This window comes from Lutra lutra, chromosome 6 (assembly GCF_902655055.1).
Source record: "Lutra lutra chromosome 6, mLutLut1.2, whole genome shotgun sequence".
NCBI classification, from domain to species: domain Eukaryota; kingdom Metazoa; phylum Chordata; class Mammalia; order Carnivora; family Mustelidae; genus Lutra; species Lutra lutra.
Window position 1 is genome coordinate 87,488,115 of NC_062283.1, and position 21,181 is coordinate 87,509,295.

Below are 21,181 nucleotides of genomic sequence, written 5' to 3' on the forward strand. Positions count from 1 at the left end.
GATCCAGTACTCCAGGACAAAAATCAGCTGGGCCCGATTTGAATTTCCACATGTATTGTCATCCATGCAAAAAGTGACCCAAGTGATTTCCTTAACACTCGGAAACACTTAAAGCTCCCTTCCCCACTCCCCTTTTCTGGCCAAGCTATCTAGCAAACACAGATGTAGCTGGCAGAGTGAAACTGTAAGCAGCCTTGCTAAATAGCTCCCAAAGGGAAATCTCTATCCAGGGTCTTAGGTAAACCTAGAGGACTCCATTCACCAATTCCACATCATCATTCTTGGGTTCTTCAGACCCAAGAATTTAGGGCTGGGACTGTGGAATTGCTGCTGCAGTCCTGTTTAAACAACATAGAAACTACTCTGATGAGCTTTCATCACTGCTCGCGGGTGGCTCCGGTGCATTGCAATGGCAATCACAAGTGCTGGTGTGGGTAAATCAAGTCATTCTTTAAAAGCAAAAGAGTTATTTTAGCAGTGTAGGGTCTGATTTGAAGAAACCACCCCATTATTGGAGGGACATTCATCTAAACTTTTTAAAATGCCCACATATACCATGTTCTTTCTCTCTGGCCACACTGAAAAAGCCACCTTTCTCCAGCACATGGCAGAGATTTCTAAAGCCCAACCTGATATTGACAGTCATGACCGCATGGCAGTGAATCTGGCTTGAAGAACACAAGATGTAATCCTTGCATGAAGAACAGGCACAGAAATGGGTGCTGGGGTGTCATGATTATTTTTGCTTTCCTTCTGACTTTCTTCACTGAGCTGTTTATGATGATAGAGCCAGATATAATTACAATCTATGAATCAAGCAGCGTTCCTACTGCTTTCTCCAATACCTTAACCACACAGGTATTCTGAGCACAGTGTTAAGGAGTGCTCTAGAATCAGCCTTTGGTGGATTCAAATCACCCTTCTAAAGTTTGACAGCAGCTGAATCTTGAGCTAATTACTTTCATGCGTGGGGCGGGGCGGGGGGGGGGGGTGGTCATCATAGTACCTACGTCATCTGGGTTCTCCTAAGGATAAAATAAAGCATTTCATTTAAATGTTTAGTACGGGGACATCTGGGTGTGTCTCGGTCAGTTAAGGGTCTGCCTTCAGCTCAGGTCATGATCCCAGGGTCCTGGGATCCAGTCCCACATCGGGCTCCCTTCTCAACAGGGAGTCTGCTTCTCCCTCTGCCTGACGCTCCCCTGCTTGTGCGCTCTCTTGCTTTCCCTCTCTCTCTGGCAAATACATACATACATACATACATACATACACACACACACACACACACACACACACACATACACACATAAATGCTGAATACTCTGACCAGGTACATAAACACTCGGATGGAAATGCTTGTACTCAGGTCTGTGGGAATCCAGGGCTTAACGTGTCTGGATAATGCTTTATTGTTGGCAAAATTAGAAAATGATCTTCTATGGATTGAATGTTTGTGGTCTTCCAAAATTCATATGTTAAAACCCTAATTCCAGCATGATGGTATTAGGAGATAGGGCCTGTGGGAGATAAATATGTCCTGAGAATAAAACGCTCAAAAATGGGATTAGTGTCCTTATAAGACTCGAGAAAGGTGACAATTTGAGGACAAAGGAGGCAATTTGAAGTAGAGCACAAAGATTTCATAAAGAAAATGGGACTTTTTCTGAATTTGAGGAATGGGGAAATCTTTCCCAACAAAGTGAGTGACAATATGTTTGTTTCCTAAGGCTCCTGTAACAAATTACCACACGTTTAGTAGCTTAAAACAACACATGTTATTATCTTAAAGTTTGGAGATGAAAATTTTGAAATGGGTCTCACTGGGCCAAAACTAAGGTGTCCCCACGTCTTCATTCCTTTCTGGATACTCTACAAGGGAATCTGGTTTTTGCCTTTTCTATCTTTTAGAAGCTGTGCTCATTACTTGGCTGGAGGGCTCCTTTCTGTCTTTAAAGCCATGGATAGCCAGTGAGTCTCACATCTCACCACTCTTGACAATGACCCTCCCGCTTCCTTCTTCCACATTTAAGGACCCTTGTATTTTCATTAGGCCTGTGTGATAATCCAGGAGTATTTCCCTATTTTAATATCAGCTCATTAGCAACTTTAATTGCATCAACTACCTTAATTCCTTTTTGCATGTAATCTAACATATCCACAGGTTCTAGGGATTAGGACGTAGACATCTTTAGGAGGCCAATATTCTGCCTACCATACGAAATATGACAGCACATCTGTCATGTCTGGTCAACAATATCATTTTCATAGAAAGTTTGTGTGTTGAATGTAAGCTCAGTAAGTTTACAGAACTAGGTGAGTGGGAACCTATTTTTGAAAGCATTAAATGCCCAACAGGGGGATTTGAACTATATGTATAAGCAGTAATTCTCTTTGTGTTAAATTAATATTTATATTAATTATTATTATTATTATATTTATATTTTATATTTTTATATTATGTACTTTATATTTTATAATATTTTATATTTATAATTATTTGTGATTATTATAATTCTATTAATTATGGTATTAATATTAATATAATATTAATATTTGAAAATGGCATGGTCATAAAGTAAGTCCAATTCACAATGCCACAACCACTAAAGATAAGTAAGACTTCACTGGGTTTTTTTAGTGTTTAATGAGAGATTTGAAAAACACATTTTGATAGAAGCTCAAATCAATTGATTCCTCAAAGTTTGAAAGCAGAAAAGAAAGTAGTACCAGCATTATTAAAAAGGCATTTGTTAAAAGGTGATTCTGGAGTTGACCCTTCATACTTAAGATATACAGATGTGAAAGTAGCAACGTATGTGCACATATGCAAGTCAAAGGAGGTCTATTTTACTTTACACTTAAATAGCAACAAAATATTAACATCAAAAACAAAGAAGACTCAGAAAACAAAGAATGCAAGGAGACTCCTTATCAGGCTGCAGAATGGATTCAGGAAGGTGGTCATGGAGAACAGAGAGTAAGAGAACTCAGAGGTTCAGACAAGAAAATAGGGGGAGACCATTAGGAACATACGATATAGGCAGAAGGATATGCAATCATTTTAGACAACTTATAGAATAGAAGAAGCGAATTTTAATTAGCATTTGAATGTAGGCTGGAAAAGAAAGTTTCCAAAAGGAAACTCTTAAAAAAATCTTTTCATGGAGAAGACCTTATACATACATCAATGTTTCAAATATTCTAGTGTGCTAGGCTTTCTTTCCTTGATAATGGTGCTACTACTATTCTTCCAGCGACACTACATGTCAAAAGGGGAGGGGGCTGGTGAGAATACCTGTACTGTTCTGTATAGAGAATGTGTTCTATGTTGTCTGTATGCTGTCTATTAAGTGACCTCACTTTACCTTGATTCTCCTTCCATCACAGAGGAAAGCAGGGGCCAAAATTATCTAAAACAATAACCATGATATATATTAGTTTTAATCTAATATCTTCCAGCTTTCTTTTCCCTTTTTTTTTTTTTAGTTACCCCTGGGGAAGAACAGGAAATATAGGTGTTCATAATTATTGCGAAGCGTTTAGCCTTAGAAAGGACCAGAAAAGACAATGGGAAAACAATACACCAAACTCTGTTTCCAATTATCAGCAGATGCTTTCATTTATGCTAAGTGTTCTTATTTAGTTAACCGTACAAATTTTTTTAGCTATACAGATTTTTAATTACGTAAATGTGGTGGTGTTCTAGCCTCATGCTCTGGATTACCCTTGTCTTCCAGTGGATTTCACAAGCCTCTTGCTTCTGGCATCACTTTCCCATGAATACCATGCCTGGAGCTGCATAGATTCTGAGCGATACCTGATAAAGAGTGCAGCGCGTTGCAGAGTTTATTTTATTTATCTCTTGTGTTTCATGTTTCGCTGTGGCTGTGACATGGCAGTCTGTTTCTCCGAGTCAGCAGCACCACTGGCTGCTTGCTGTAGCACCGTGAGAGCCTACTTTCTTATTTTCCATCTTTGCTTAGTGGAATCATCTGGCTGCCATTCACTCATGCCTGGAATATCACAGTGGGAAAGATTGCCAGCCTCCATCCAAAGACCACTTTACATAGACCTCTAATAAATCGAATGAAGGAGAAGGTCTTAGTGAGACTATCCCTAATGATGAAGATCAAAGACTCTGAAATTTTCCTGTGTTCTGATTGTTCTGAACATAGCAATAGGAGCAGAAGAAAATACTGGCAAGAAGGAGGAATGGCAAAATTGGCCTAAGCAGATTTTGTTTCACATTTGGTGAGAAAACATTTACAAGAATAGCCATTTAGTTTAAAGTTAAAACTTCATATATATTATTCACTACAGTGGCTTATTTGGACCTTCAACCATATTTTTACAGTTAATTCATAGGGGAAAAGAAATGAATGAATGAATGAATGAATGAAACAAATTTAAAAGCCAAGTCCAATGTCATGAATGTCACCAGACAGAGTCCTACTCTCACACTGTGGTTCTGGTTGTTTATTTCCAATTTAGTATTTGACCTGAGCCAGTATTTATTGTTTCTAGAGTCCCAATATGTGTATCTGTAAAGATTAGGACTCTAGCTGCATTTTCTTTAATAAATAAGGAAGAGGCAGAAAGTATCTGCTACTGGTAGCCCCCTAGCCTTGGCACTGAGAGTGTGGTCCACCACCAGCAGCCTGGCAAACCCAGAGAGAAATACAGAGAAATTATTATATCTCTGTTATAGATATTATATTATATCTCTGTTATAGAAATGCAGAGCCTCAGGTCCCCACCCAGACCTGCCCAAACAGACTCTGCACATAATGGGATCTCCAGGTGATTTGTATGCATGCTAGCATTTAAGAAACATTGCTCTGAAATAGCACCCGAGAGATACCTTCAGCCACATATATTTTCATGAGCCACATATATTTTCATAGATTAATTCATAATCACCAGGAGGTAGTGAGTGAAAGAGGAAAAAATAAAGAATGCTTGGAAGATCCAGGAAGATTATATTTCCTACACATTAGCAGTTGAAATTTCCTTCTTCTGGGGGCGCCTGGGTGGCTCAGTGGGTTGAAGCCTCTGCCTTCGGCTCAGGTCGTGATCTCGGGGTCCTGGGATCGAGCCCCGCATCGGGCTCTCTGCTCTGCGGGGAGCCTGCTTCCTCCTCTCTCTCTGCCTGCCTCTCTGCCTACTTGTGATCTCTGTCTGTCAAATAAATACATAAAAATTTTAAAAATCTTTAAAAAAAAAAAGAAAGAAATTTCCTTCTTCCGAATTGACTTTGAACTCTATAAACATAAGCATAAATATATACCAAGGGAAGAAAGAGGTCCTGTTAGAAGATTTTGTTTTTTATCATCTTCTCACTTTCTTTTTATGTTATGTTATTGAAATCTCTCTATATCTTATTAGTGGTCGAGTTATTATTATTATTATTATTACTACATTAAGAGGGGAAAATCTCACTCAGGCATTCCTCAGCATTTCTTTGAGGGATGTCTGGATCATCAGCCCTTCAGCCTCCTTGAGGTCTACTCAGCCTGACCTAATTCTTAAGAACTTCCAAAATTCCTGTCCCCACTGCAAAAAAAAAAAAAAAAAAAAAAAGTAGAAATGCATTTCAGACTTTGCACAGGCTACTTTTTAAATGTTATATTTGGTTTTATACACTCCACTTCTTTTAAAAACACATCAATTAAACAGAGATCGGCAAGGAGCAATCAAAATTATAAAAATGCAGGCACTTGGTGGCCCAGGCGCTTGAACATTCCACTCTTGGTTTCAGTCCGGTCATGATCTCAGAGTCATGGGATCAAGTCTGCACACTCTACAAGGATTCTGCTTGAGTTTCTTTCTCCCTTCCCCCTGCTTGCTCTCTTTCTCTTTCTCTCTCAAATAAATACATAAAATCTTAAAAAAAAAAAATTATAGGGGTGCCTGGGTGGCTCAGTTAGTTAAGCATCTCCTTTCAGCTCAGGTCATGATCTCAGGGTCCTGGGATTGAGTTCCTCTTTGGGCTCCCTGCTGCAGGGGAGGGGGGGATTCTGCTTCTCCCCCGCCCTCTGTTCCCTCCCCCACTCGTAGTCTCTCTCCCTCTCTCTCTGTCTCTCTCTCTCAAGTAAATAAGCAAAATATTTTTTTTAAATATTATAAAAATGCTTAGGGCATACAGACCCCTAAGCAAAAATCTTGAGGTCCACATAAGTTAGTGTAGGGAAATAAGACCAGTGGAAGGCCTGAACACACATGTTCATAAGCACAGCTTATAACACAGAGCTGTACAGCTTGTGAACATCAAATATACCATTAGTCATTGTGGGCTGAAATTGAAATTCCCAAGCAAAGGAAGCTATGGTGTATTAACCAGAGCAGTAGATAATAATGACAGTGCCGATCATGTAGGCTGAGACCCTAGGTATGATTCGTGGGCTGTCTTCTCACCTCCAAAAGACAGTTACAATGAATATTCTATTGAGCCCCCTTTTTTAAGCACATGTTTTGTCCTTTGTCTATCTATTCTCAATCACACTTCAATCATTTTGCCTACTTTCCCCCATCTTTGTACATTAAATCCCTTAGTACCTCTCCCATTGGACCACTGTCTAGTACTCCATGACTTCTGCCTTTGATTTCCTCTGCTCCTGCATCCTGTTGGGGAACACAAATGTCCGAAGTAGGACCTACTTCAAGGGTTGGGTGGTTGACTGTTCAGCTTTCTAATAGATCCCAGGAAAACACAATCTGAGTTTAGGTAAATTGTCAATTATAATTTCTTATAGCTTAAAAATGATCAATTAAAAAATTAAGAGCATTATGGTCTTAAATTAACCCACAAGTTAATCTTAGTTTATTTTTATAAGATCCCAGTGTGATGAGTAAGGTGGTTATTGACATCATACCCTTTTATGGAGAAGTCCCAAGTTTGAGGCAAAGCTCAGGGCTGAGTTGAGATTGAAACTTAATTTTTATAACCCTAAGTCTTAGAGGGCTGCTTTGGAGATTTCGTTGCTGTAGCTGTTTATTCAGAAGTTGACATACTACAATATGAAATTATGAGAAGTGGACTCCACTTACAATCTTCCCCAATTGGAAATAAGTTCCGAAATCCTAGAAAGGTTTCAGCTAGAGGATGCCATTGTCACACAGCAAAGCTCAGATGTTCAGTAATGGAGAGAATAGCAGGGGATGAGGGAGTTGTTTGTTTGTTTGTTTGTTTGTTTGTTTTGAGGAGTTGTTGTTGTTGTTTTACCACAAAACAGTGTCTTTTTTTATGTATGGGTTTTCAACAGCAGGGAGGAGGAGTAAAGTGGAGAAAATCAAGTCTTCCTGCCATTTTGTTCTTAATCCCTGTGTTATTGGACTCATTTGTCATGGGTTAACTGTCAAGAGACAGTAAACTTAGCATTAGTTAAGATATCTGAGAGCCAAGATAGTGATCTCATGGCAGCTAAAACCCTAGTGTCTCTCTTTAAATGTGTAAAGCAAAGAAATAGAAGAACGGATAACTCATAGTGAAAACCAGAACATAGGTTGGGGAGGACAGGCAGGTCCTGGTGCCTGAATGAGTTACACAAGGAGTTCTCCCTTCTGCTCTTGCTCTCATTATTAATATATATCTGCAAAGGGAATAAGAGAAGACTTGTTTGTAGTTAAAACACCTGTTGTGAAATCAAACTATGTATGAATCTATTTTTCCTACTTCATCTTTCCTCATCTTGCCACATCCACTTTCCTCCCTTTCCATGTAATAGTGGAGATGTGTGCAGCCTTATGTGGTCAGTCTGCAGACCAAGTCTCTTTCCCTATTTGCTGGCATCATTCCTTGAGATTAGTGAAAGCCAGAGTTAGTACATTTCTATTTCTTTTGAAGGACACTGTAAGTTGTTCGAGCTTCTTCTATTTAGACTACGTTAAACAAAGTTGGGAGACCTGTTTTTCCTTCCTCGCTCATTTTGAGTTTCATTTGAATTACATTTGTGTGTTTTTGTTGAATTGCATTTGAATTCGTGCGTGTGTGTGTGTGTGTGTCTGTGTGGGTGATTACACATCTGTATTTAACTGATGGAGAGGAAAGGCCAGGACAAAATTAATAAACTCCTTTAATAGTTTGTAATTTTTCTTTAAAGATAGAGGCAGAATGGGGTTTAATAAGTGTAGAAAGTATTGCCAAAATATCTAAGTGGGAAGATTTCCATTAAGATGAAGGTCTTGTGAGACTCTGTTAATAAATTCAGAATTATAAAAAACAAAGTGAATATATACTTCCAAGTTTCCATTTAAAAAACGCATTTCTTGGGGCACCTGGATGGCTCACTTGGTTAAGCATCTAACTCTTGGTTTCCGCTCAGGTCATGGCAGGGTGTCTGCTTGAAGAGTCTCTCCCTCTGCCCTTCCAGCCACTTGTATGCACTTGTTCTCTCTCTATCTCTCCAATAAATGAATCTTTAAAAAATATATTTCTTAAAATCCTTAGAAATATTTAATATTAATATTTCTTTTTAAAATTACATATAATACTTACCTGCTAAATGACTAGAACACCCACAAGTCTACAAGATTTTTACATAGCCCCCAGAACACTAGAAATTCTTCAAAATAATCCAGGTTCTAAATCATTATGTCTTTGAATCTTTGTTCTTGGCCATAAACTTTAGTATTGTGGTTACAAATTCTTTCCTTTATAGCTGCAAACACATAGCAAAGTATTTTTGGTAGAATTAGGTATCCATTGGAACAGGCTGTCTTTGACTTGGTTAGTCTCTTACATTTCTTTTACACAAGAAAAGAACTACCCTATTTTCCTTTTACTGGAAAGTTAGGTTGGCTCACAGTGCCTGAAATTTAAAAATGGGGTTATTTTGAAAGTTTAGAATGTCCTATCTACAGCACATTAATTACAGATATTAAGATTTGTAAGAATCCTTGCAAGTCACATAGATGAGACCTCTTTGCTCCATGTCTCTGCTGGGTACAGAGCCTTCTCACCAGTCCCTTTTCCCCATCCCCAGTGATCTAAACTTCTGGCTACAGGTACTGTCTCAAGGTGAATGATATTCACTAAGGAAGGTTAAAATCATAAGCTTATAGGCTTGCTCTTCCAAAGTAACTATCTGAAGGACAAAAAAGAGCACAGCCTATACTACCTATGAAATGTAACAAAACCACCTGTTAGAGAATGTGTGTGGCATAATAATTTTAGTCTGAGTACTAGCATCTTGTCAGTTTATCCTAATCTTTTGAGCCTGCTTCTGAGCCAAAAATCTCCTGAGCCAAGCTTTCCCGCAAGATTTCCTGTACTTCCTGTTTCTATGTGAGACAGAAATACCATGAGAATGACCTTTCTTGTGGTATTTTTGCACTTCTACCCTGGGATGAAGATAATCCCATATTGGGGAGAATTTTTTTTTTTTTTTTTTAAGAATTCTGCAACCTTTTCAATTTTTAAACCTTCAAAGTAGATTCCTTCTTGGGAATGAAGATTTGAGATGGTGTTTGCTTAGCCCTAACTCATCCCCACTAGTAGGTATTCACGTTCAGTGATCCCACATTTTGTAACTTCTCTAAGATAAATTTTTACAAGGAAATATGCACAACAACACAGAGAGTACAATGGAAATTTATATGCTTGGATTTCTTAAACTGCCATTCTTAAAGAAATGTTCCATGGAGAGTTGTATTCTTAATACATTAGTGTGTGTGACATATTATATCATATATTTGTTTTCTTTGTTCTTAACCCCTTTGTTCCAAGGGTCAGGATATCCTGATGCTAAGTACTATTGCAAAATAACTGAACAAAAATAAAAATAGTTGAACACTTAGGAAACTCTTTGGTTGTTATGTCAAGGAAGTTTGTGACTGAGGAATGAGTTTAAGATATTATTCAGGAAATATGCTAATAGAGTGCAACAGCCTACATGTGCTTATTAAATAAAATCATTTCAAATCTAGAAAGCCTTAATGCCCCTGTCTGATAGAAGTGTCAGATAGGACCTGGAAGGGCAGTCAGAGGTGGTGAAAGTGTCACACTGATGCTTAAATCCCTTCATTCTTTAACAACGAGGGAAGTTATTAAAAAAAAAAAAAGGCACATCTTTCTCCTAAGTGGATTACTGATTATTCCCTAATTGGGTTGAGTGACTATGGTAGTTACAAGAAGAGCTGTCTGATCAATATTTCAATGATGAAATTCACAAACAGTAGTGTCTTCAATGTCTTTTATTGTGGCTTTATACCCTCAATGGATGGTGACGTTTCTTCACCTATTAGGAAAGAGAGTAGGCTTACCATTTTTTTTTTCATCCAGAAAAAGAGAAAAGCCATTTAACTCAGGGTGAAAAACTAAACTTATTAGCCATAGGCTTAGAGGGCGAAGGATAACAACTAAATAACTGTAGCCTCCACTGGTTTCAACTTGTAAAAAATGGAGATGAGGGTGATGAAAATAAAACACACCCTACAATGGTTTTTTTCCTCCCCCACACCCCAAGTCTCCTCTCCCCTAAAGCAACATCAAATGGTTGTATGATAAACCTGCCCGCAAGGAATGTAGAACAGGAACAACAGATGCACCTCAGCAAAACAAAATGCTAAGTAAAATAAAGCACTTGTAGTGCCGGAGATGAGAAAAGGAGAAAAAGTTGGGCTTGTTGCAATGGCCTCCAAGAAAACAGGAGCTACATGAATGTTCGAGTTCAAATTGTTCTTACAAACCCAATTTGCTGACGAAAGTGCCAAACACAATACCACCCCACTTTCATTTATGTCTGGGGCTTTTCACATAAGCTACAGGGGGTACCCCCCTTTTGTTGAATGGGTTCTGACTTTCAGGGTTGGTGTCTCCACCTCGAAGCCCTGGGACCAAACAGCGTGGCGCGTGATTGTCCTCAACTGAACTGCGCACAGGCGGGGGCACAGCAGTTAGTGGCCCAAATATGAAGCCCAGAGCGCTCTGGGTCTGGAAAGCCGATCGGCAACACTCTTTCCTTTCTTTTCAGTGCCATATATGCACCACCACCACCACCACCCCGCCCCCGTGAATAGCCTTTAAAATTATTGTTTTCCTTTGAAATGGGTTTCTGACCATCCCAAATTGTGTGTCCCGACTATAGGACCCCACTGCATGTTCGCAGGAGGATCTTGGTGCTTCCCTAATTCACTTCTCTCGGAGTTAGCTTTGGAATGTGATTCAATGTTACTTCCCTTCCAGCTGAAGGGCAGCTGAGGTTACAAAGGGATTTGACTAATGGGCCAAAACCCAGTTAGGTTTGCTGAGAACCAAATGACAGCAGGGGGGGGGGGGTGCAGGAGGGGAGTGTGTGAACCCTGGTGCTGAGGCTCCGTCGCGGAGCCTTCTGCATAACCCCATCCCAAGGCAGACCTAGTGGACAGGCAAGGTGGCCCCCGGCCAGACCTTCCTCAGAGCAGCAGCTGCAAATTGGTTCTGCCGGTGCTCAGTGGCCCGTTTTCCGAGAGCTCCTTGGTACTCGCGGGGCCCGGAACCGGGAGGTGGGGAGGGAGGGAGCTTCTAGGTTTCCTGCACCACCGGGGTGACTCCTCACCTGACACCTTCAGATAAGGGCCTCTGGAGGACCCCCGTGAGAGGCTGGCAAAGGGGAGCCCCGCTTCTTTGCCGGGAGACCTTAGCGGCTGGACAAGCCACTGGACAAACTTTGACAAGCACCGAAGGGGAATGGAGAACACACGTATCCGGGCAGGAGAGGCGAACACTAAAGCCTCGATGGCTGTCCCCGCCGCCGCCGTCCCAGCTGCAGCCTGGGATTAATTAAGCGCCGCGCAGCCGGTGCCCGAGAGAGCAGGGAGGGGAGAGCGCTCCATCTCCAGGGCAGGCGCCCGGGAACACTTCTCACCCGCGAGAAACCTGGCCCAGCGAGTCGCCGCGCCGGCAGCGTTTGCGAGGGACGGAGCGACAGGGAGGCTGTGCCAGGCTGGAGGAGGCTTGCCTTTCCGGAGCCGGAGATTTCCCGGGGCTTCGCCTTCCCCTGCCCGGGAAGACTGTCCCCTCTGGTAGCAGCGGCGGCGGCGGCGGCCCGGGCAGCAGCAGCCCCAGCTCCTCGGTGGGGGCCCGGGGCAGAATGCCCGTCCTCGAGCGCTACTTGCACTCGGCAGAGCTAGGCAGGAGGTGGACGGCCCCAGAAGGTGTGCTGCCCTCCTCCGCGGGCGGCCGGCCGGGGTGCCAGCAGGGGCCGCTGCCCTGGGACTTGCCCGAGATGATCAGGATGGTAAAGCTGGTGTGGAAATCCAAAAGTGAGCTGCAGGCGACCAAACAGAGAGGCGTTCTGGAAAACGAAGATGCTCTCCACAGCTTTGCAGGTAAATGGACTATGAGGTGCGAAAGGGATGGGGGCCAAGGCTGGTGGTGACTTGTCGCTCCCTTCCTTGCAGAGCCCAAGCCAGAAAACCGGGAGAAGGAAAGACGACAAACTGCAGCGCGGGGGTTCGAGGCTGTGATTAATGAATGTTTGCTTTATTGTAGAAACGCATCTTAAAATTAAGAAGGATGTGGTAGGAGGAGCATTTAATAGACTGGGAATCGAGTAACCTGGGCTCTGGGCTCAGCTCACACTTGATTGCCCTGTGGCTTAAACAAGTGAAATTTCCTGAACTTCAGTCCCCCCCCACCCCCCCCCAAAAAAGGTGGGTCTGGAATTGGATGCTTTTTAATGGCCATACTTTCTGTGCAGTTCTTATGGACAAGCCAGAGTTCCCTTCAAGACAGTATGCTCCCTGGGTGCTCTTTGTCATGCTTTTTATAAAGTAAAATACATTTTCCAGTTTTTGACTATGGAGCTATGGTGTGCATGATGTTCGCAGGACTGAGTTGGCCTGGAAGCTTTGTATGTCCTGGGAAAGCTGGCAAGCTTCCTTGCCTCGGTTTCCCTTTTGGACATGACAGTCCATAATACAGATTACCCCATTGACACCAGGAAAAATCAGCTCCCTTACAAATGTGGAAATGATGACTCATAGGGACTTTGTCATGTTATAAGAATGTGTTGAGGCCAGTTGTGGAGAACTTTGCTTTATTTCTGACAGCCAGCACCACAACCACAAAGGCACCTAGGGTCCCTATGAAGGATCCCAAGCGGTCTGATAAAACCTGAAACTAAGAAAGTGTAACTGGCTACAGGGTGCTCTCTTCCTTTAGGGAATGTGTCGGTAGATATTTCGGAAAGCGGCGGTTCACTTTAGAAGAACAAATATGAGCGTGTGTTTATGCATTTGAAGTCTTGGCTAGCCCTATGCAGTGGAATCCTGACATACCATTGGTGGGGAGAGGTGGGAGCCTACTTGGGAAAGATAAACTAAAAATTACCTTTCTCTTCCTCATGGAAAGGGATGAGAAAATCAAAACACGACTCATTTTATTTTTAGTAATTTATGCAGAAACTTTTGTAAGTTGCCTAATAATCTAAAAAAGAATATCATTACAAAGTAATGTTCTGAACAACAACAAAAAAGATTTGAAAGGAAGGGGAAAAAAAACACTGCTGGTCTCTAGTAAACAATGAGTACTTAGGAATGAGAAGAAAACCAATGAGACTGAGGTTTTTGTGGCAAGTGGGAGATGGATGCCCAGGGAAATGGGTCTTGGTCAAAAGAGATGAGGTAATGCCGAAGCCATCGTGTGTTTCATGTGAGTAGCATAAGAAAAGTGGAAAAACCCACCTAGACAGAAAACTTAACTATGACACTTCAACTGTTACCACTCTTGGTTTGTTTCAGTAATTTAAATGATTAATATTCGTATCTTAAATTACACCTTTGATAAAACTACCTAATCCAACAGACATTAGCATGTGTTAGGGATAGGTTTATGTTATGATTCATATTATATGCCAGTGGGGGTCCAATTCTTGAAAAAGCAATACTACAGACAGAAAATAGAACTTCTGTAACTTTTAATCACTTAAAAGGGATGTTTTTCTGAATGTTGCAAAGTTTGACTAGTAGAGTCTTAATTTATCCCGAACCACTGCCTCACTCTCGGTGGAATCTCTCAGCAGCCACTTTGGTGCCTAGAAAGGCTGCTCCCTGGTCTGCTGTCCCCTTTATCGTGTCTGCAGGGAGGCAGGCTCTACTTCAACAACCCCTCCAAGGAGGTTTACCTCCTCTTCTTCCTGCCCTGCCTTCACATTCTCAAGGAGATGAGGGGCTCACACTTCCTGGCATGCGCAGGAGACCTTATCATCTGCAGACGCAGCAGCGTGGACACCAGGACGCAGCCCCAAAGACAAGTTGCTTCACTTTCCAAATTGTCTCTTACTTCCTCTCTTCTTGTCTCTGATGCTGCAGCTCCTACTCACATCGGAGCTCTGTGCCATTCTACCCACAACAAGACGATGGAGAGGGCCTCGGGAAGGGTTCCAAGAATCTGGTATGCTTTCATTTTTAGAAAGAGATGGTTTAAGTTGTGTTCGGTTAGTTTACAGGGTTTTGTGGTAGAAAGTTTGTCAAAAAAACAAACAAACAAACAACAACAACAACAACATCGAGACACATGGTAATCTCTCTCTCTCTCTCACTCTTTCCCTCTCCCTCTCTCCCTCCCACTCTTCCCCTCTCTTAAATCTGACCCTTGCATCTGAACCCTCATACAGGTCAGACTTTGACAATGCTAGACAACTTCTTGTTCCTCAAAGTGCATCAGGTAGTACCCTATCTCTGAGCCTTGCCTGATGCTTGGACTGTCTTTCTTTGACTTAGCCAAATGAAAACTTTTTTTATTCAAACTACAAAGTCCAGCTCAAGGATCCCTTTCTTTGTAATGACTTTCTTAATCTCCACCCCCACATCCCTGAATCATCCCCCAAAGTCATTTATTTCCTCCTCAGTGCTGTCTTGACCTGTACAGATGTTACATTTACAGCACACAATATATTTGCCATGCTATAACTACACACAGGAAAACCAAAAATTATAGCATTCTATGTATATCTTGATTGCTTGTGAAAACAGATAAATAGGTTTACCTTTTTAAAACTATGAAATTGAAGAAATTCCGGATAGAACCAAAAGTCTTGAGGACTTTAGACATGGGTGTCACTGTTTCTTATAAGTTGAATGTAACCTTAAATTTCCTTAATGAGGGACACGATTATTTTCACTCCTACTTCTTAGACAAGACTGGAACTTTGCTTCTCACTAGTGAAATGGAAAAGTGTTCTGAGATTTTGCTTAGGTAATAAAGGGAGAGAACAAAAGAATTTATGGGAAAATAAGTGTAGAAACATGTATTCATGAGAGGTTTTAAGGAAGACAGAGGGGAACAGTGTCCCTTAAAGGGATCAAGGACATAATAGGGAGGAGGTCACATGTGTGAACATCTTCCTGCCACCTTCAGATGGACAATGGTTGGAGACAAACAATGGCAATCATGGCAATAGGCTGGAGGAGGGAATGGAGGATATAACAGGAAAAAAGGGGTCTCATCATCTGCCCATGTCAGGATGCGTGCATCTGGGCATTGGTGAAGGCACGGTTTGCCCTGGAGAGAGCTCTGGAAGTCAGCCACATGCCCAAAGTTGGAGCATCACCTTGGTTCATTGGATTGTACCCAATTATTTAGTTTTCTTAATACATCATTTTCCCTTTATGAAACAAACAAAGAATGGCCTAATTATCTAGTTAATCCAAAGAGGTGATAGTGGACTAACTAGAGACTAAACAATCTATCCAGGGTCACACTCTGATACTGCGTTAGAACCAGATCAGGATCTCCATCACCCAACTGTAGTCCACAAAACTGGCATAGTCAGACCACCTGCTGGGTAATTTAAATTTAAACCAAGACATCACTTTATTGATATATATGTAGAGATACAAACAAAGGAACTCATCATATAATATAAACCTTGGTCAAACCAGAAAAATTATATTACATGTGAAATAAGTCAGGTGATTGTGCCTTTACATTTTTCTACTTATTTTGTGGGCTTTAGTTTTAAGTCCAAGTTTCAAATGCTAGGAGGACCCAGGGGAAGATTCTCCATCTACTATCGAAAGAAAGTAAGCTTTAAAGCATGGTGGTGATAGCATGCCCAGGAGTGGGGTCTGGCTGGGGAGAGGGAAGGAGGACAGGAAATAGTTTCTCAAATGCTGGGAATGCAAATATTAGTCTAATTGTAATTCTAGGCAGCAACCTATGGCTAGACATCCCCTAACAGAACTCATTCGTAGCTGAATAAATAATTTTATTTTGGAATTCAACCAAATAATTACAAACTCTATAGCCATTAAACTTACCTTTCTTTTGGTGTCTCTGGTCTAAATTTTACATTACAGTTTACTTATTTGTTAAGCTTCTTCCCATTTCAATAGCCTTTGGCTTCAGGAAAATATAAAAACACATTGACTCCCTAAAATAAATTCATTTTCCCCATTGCCATTATAACTTGTCCAGCCTTTCTAGGAGAATAAAATATCAGAAATTTGCTTTATACTTAGCACTAAAAATCAAACCACTTCAAAGGAGAAAATCTCCAAAAGGATTCTTTGATTCCAGAACTCTACAATTCAAACTGACATTCAGAGTGCTATTTTAAAGTATCTCAAGTATAAAGCATAATATAAATTAAATATATTGTAAATTGCATATTCCTATTGTTATAATTCAAGGAACATTTATTGGATGCTTAGTGTATACTAGGGACTGTGCTAGGCACCAGGGACTCTGGGAGGAATCAAACACTTACCAAGAGAAGCCCAATTATGAATTGGCAAATAAGAGTTCTATCTCCAACTTTGGTGTGAAAACAAGCAAGCTTTTGTTAGTTTAAACCTTTCTCTCCACTCAAAGTATTGGATATAAAACTGCCCAAATTCAGAAACATTTGTAAAAATTCAAACACATTAAGATTTTATTTATTTATTTGACACAGAAACAGAGAGAGTACAAGGAGGGGAATCAGGAGGCAGAAGGGGAGGGAGAAGCAGACTCCCCCCTGAGCAGGAAGCCCGATGTGGACAGTTGATACCAGGACCCTGAGATCATAACCTCAGCTGAAGACAGCCGCTTAACCGACCAAGCCACCCAGGTGCCCTAAAAACTCAAACACAGTTTCAAGCACTCATCAATATTAATGATTCATTCAAAGCAGGACAAATTGCTTTGATCAAAGAATCAGTGAGTTTAACATTAGATAACTTGACATTAATTCATAACATTCTTCTAAAACTACTTCTTGTAGACATTAGCCTGTACTCAATCTGTAGCTATATTGGATAATAATCATTGATACTTTAATCTGTTTTTAAATGTGAATGCAAAATTGAGTGAAAACTGGAACCCATCTTCTCACCTTCCCTAAATCTAGTCCTCCACCTGACTTCCTTGTTTTCATAAATGATCTGACCCTTGCAGAAACCCAGGTTCAAAACTGTTCTCTCTAACTGTCCACTTCGAATTTGTTCTAAATACATAGCATAGATTAAGAGTACCAGAGAGTTGTTGCAGTGCTAAGATTTTCACATTCTTAAGTCCTACCTCTCTGTTCCTGAACTGTGTGAACCTGGCCAAATGATTTCACCTTTCTGTACCCCATTTTCTCTTCTATAAAAAGAGGATGATGATAGCATCTTCACAAAAGGTGAAGATTAAATGAGGTAACACCTCCCAAGAAGGTGCCTAGAAAAGAGCCTAAGCCCTACCACATTCTCAGTAAGTGATGACTATTTACACTATTGGTACTGTTGCTATTTCCTCAGTAAGTACCTCACACTCATCACCTGCTTTCCCTTCAGTTCCATGGCCCTTGGCCAAACCATGTTTTGTCTATCATCTCACAATAGCTTCCAACTCCAGTACTCTTTCTACTCCTTGTCTTTCCATTCTGTGATTTAGATCAATAACATCAAAAGGAAAAATCAGAATATGTCTTGCCCTTCTTCAGACTCCTTCAGTGATTCTCCATAGTCTGCAGAGAAAATCCAATTTTTTTTATCCTGCTTCAAAGCTCTACACACACCGGAACTAGCTCACTTTTACCTGTCTTATTTGTCATTGTTGCCACAGACAAGACAAGCTTCCCACAGCTACACCCTTGCTTTGTGGTCATTGTTCCCGGTGCCTAAAATGACTTCCCTACATATTCTCAACTTCTTCATTCTTTAAGATGCCACTCATAGGCTGCTCCCTGCACAAAGCTTTCTTGAGGTTACTGAGGAAGACTGTGTCTTTCTCTTCTGAAGTATCACAGAACTTTCTCTGTATTTATTTTGTAAGCAAATCACTTTGTTATACTTAATGTACATTTTCTTCCTTCCCTCCTGGATTTTCAGCTTTTTGAGAGCCTAGAGGACATTCTATTTTCATTGTGTTCTTCCTAGCATCTTCCACATTTCAGCTACTGAATACACTTTGATAAGTGAAAAAAGGGAAATTATCAGAAAGAACAAAATAGCTTACAATTTGTCATTAAATGCAAGAATGGACATTTTTTTTCTAGGCACAGATTGCTCAAGAAAGAGGAATTTTAGTTATTCCTTTTAATGGAACCATTTTTAAATTTATATTCTAGTAGAGGTTCAGGTTTAATCATTATAGCTTTTAAAGTAAAAGAAAAGAATGCACAAGAGTACATTTCAGAACTATTAGAAAGGTATAAAGTATGTGTAAAACTAATATAAGACAGTTCTCTCTTCATACAGAGAAGTTGAAATGTACTGGTAATTATAAAATGTTAGAGGAAATGCATACAAATTATGAATGCTTTTATATACTTTTAAAATAATTCTGCTGTTCATGCATTTTGGAACATTTTATATCAATCGAAGTTTCAGAAGTTGCTTTTTTTTTTTAACAGATAACAGTCTGTATATTCCTCAATGTAATTTCTAAAATAGAATACGGAAGGTGTGTGTTTACCCCATCCTATAAATGAGCTTTTGAGAGGATAGAGCTAAATGGAGGATGTTATTCCCATGTCCTCTGCTCTTTGCCTGGAAACAGTTTCCTTTTTTTCTTTTTGTTTTCTTTTTTTTTTTTTTTTTAACAAGCCTGGTTAGCTGGACAACAAATCATTGACTTCTGCATCTGACTAATTTCTAAAAGAAAAACATTAGGAGCTTTATTGTAAGAAGACCAAAAGCTTCAAGTTATTTTTTCAACTCACAGAAGCAGCATAAAGAAGTGTGTGCTCTTTTCTCCTATTTGATTTTTCTCACTCTTTAATTATCAGTACACTTCAAGGTACCTAGTAGGTACATATCACCATATCAAAAAGAAAAAGCAAAGCTCAAAGTACTTGCGATTTAATACAATGCCCTAGCCTAGATCTGTACACAGTGTAGACAGTCTTTATTTTTCCACTTATCTCTCTCTGCCTTTCCATAAATTTCTCTTTAGAATTGACTTCAATGTCTAAAATGCTAAGAGACTACCCAGGAGGAGAATTTTGTATCTTTACACTTGTCTTAAATTTCCCTAAACTACAACATTATTGGAGATCCTTCCTTCAGAGTACTTCTTCTCACCTAAAAAAATCCACATGCATGGTATGTTGCAGATTATAAACCAAGCCCGTGTTCTGAGCATTGTGTGACTTCCTCAGTTGGTGCACAGTGCTGAGATAGTACTAAAGAAGAGCCTGTAGGTCATGGTCCTTATCCTTAGTAACAAGATAAAACTTAAAAGTTGGCCTTGTATGCAATTGGAAGGCATAGTTGACAAAGACAAAACAAGATTTAGTTGTGTATGCCCTTAAAATGAGTCCAAAGGACCAGGCTTACTGCAGAAAAATAAAATCCCTAGAGAGAAAATAACAAATTTCAAGAGAGATTAAGTAGCCATTTCATGTACTTGGTAGGAGAAATCAAAAGGGAGAAAGCCAGAAAACTGTAAAATAAAATCAAGGTGAGAGATAAATATAGATAAATGTAAGTAAATGTAAAGATAAATGTAATAAACATGATGAAATAAATGTAAATCTTTAGGCAAGGTATTGAAAAGGAAAATTAAATAACTGAGGGTATTACGATACACATAATGCAATAATTAGAGCTTTTTCCATTGTATCCTCAGATGTTCCTTACTTCTAGAATTAAAGCCGAAGCACAAGATTCTTTTCTTGCTTCCTTCTGCATCTCTTTTTGGATGACACCCAAATATCTCACACAAATCCCTACAGCCTTGATGAGAACTTCTGAAAACTGAAAGGCATATTTGTTTAGATGATCTGTGACAAAAATTCACTGAAAAAAAGTTGATAGATTTTGCTGAAGAAAATGATTTAGAAAGAGAAGAGAAAAGGACAAGTAAGGAGCCAACTGTGGAATACCAAGGGGAAGGAAGTAAGGTGAGGTCACTACAAACAATCTACATTCAAGTATAAGAAGTGTAATCAAAAACACATATAGCAATGAAGAGGAAACAGTCACTGCTGAAGACAATTGTAACAGAGATCTCAAATGTCCACACTCAAATGCGTAATAAAATATAGCCTTTTTTTCTTCTCCAACTAATAAAAGTTCCTCTTTAGCTCACCCTAATGGGATAAGAAAATTTATTCTTACTATTATGGCAAAAGTCAATCTTTTCCAGATTAAATTACTTCTTTTGGGCAAATACTACCCCACACACCACACCCCTGGCTCTTCTCCAACGTGGTTCTGGTTGAACATGTGCCTTGGGTTCTCACCCACCTATCTGAATGTGCTTCTGCACACAATGCAAAATGCCAGCCTTAGACATGGGAGCCAAGGCAAGTTCATCTGGCCACTGGGTTCTGACTTTGACTCTCTTCCTCACAACTCTCCAGGGTGTAAGGTGTAGATGCCCTTACTCTGTGCCATATTCTCCTTCCCAGGAGAAAGTCTCAGTGTGGAAGGGATAAGAAACCATACCAGCAGGCCTAACTCTCAATGTTAATGGGATCTAATGAAAGAATGTAGAGAGTCCCTTTATCTTTCCACAAAGACCAGTTTTCAAGTGTACTGTTCTGCTACAAACTCAAAACTCAAACACAAAACCAAACAAACAACTCAAAACAACAACAACAAAGTAAAACAAATGAATAAGAACCACTCTGAAGATCAAATGATGAATACTGGCACCATTCTCAAAAAATATTATATATATTACATACTGCTTAAGCTACACTACTGGGCCCTAAACTTGAGTATTGTGGGCTCAATATTATTTATTTTAGTATATTCCCATGCATATGTTGAACCCAATTATTCTGTCCTC

General features: G+C 40.1%; 1 protein-coding gene across 3 annotated transcripts in view; it reads left to right on the forward strand.

Moving 5' to 3' along the window:
• The window catches only part of PDE7B (phosphodiesterase 7B), a 324,787-nt gene that overhangs the window by 168,074 nt on the left and 135,532 nt on the right, over positions 1-21,181 (forward strand). Inside the window, exon 1 of one of the 3 annotated variants that reach the window (XM_047733038.1) lies at positions 11,769-12,306. The exons of the other annotated variants lie outside the window; for them this stretch is intronic. Coding sequence (XP_047588994.1) covers positions 12,069-12,306 — 238 coding nt within the window. The 5' untranslated portion in view covers positions 11,769-12,068. Of the gene's footprint in view, positions 1-11,768; positions 12,307-21,181 lie in introns of those variants that run through there. 3 annotated transcript variants of the gene reach the window in all.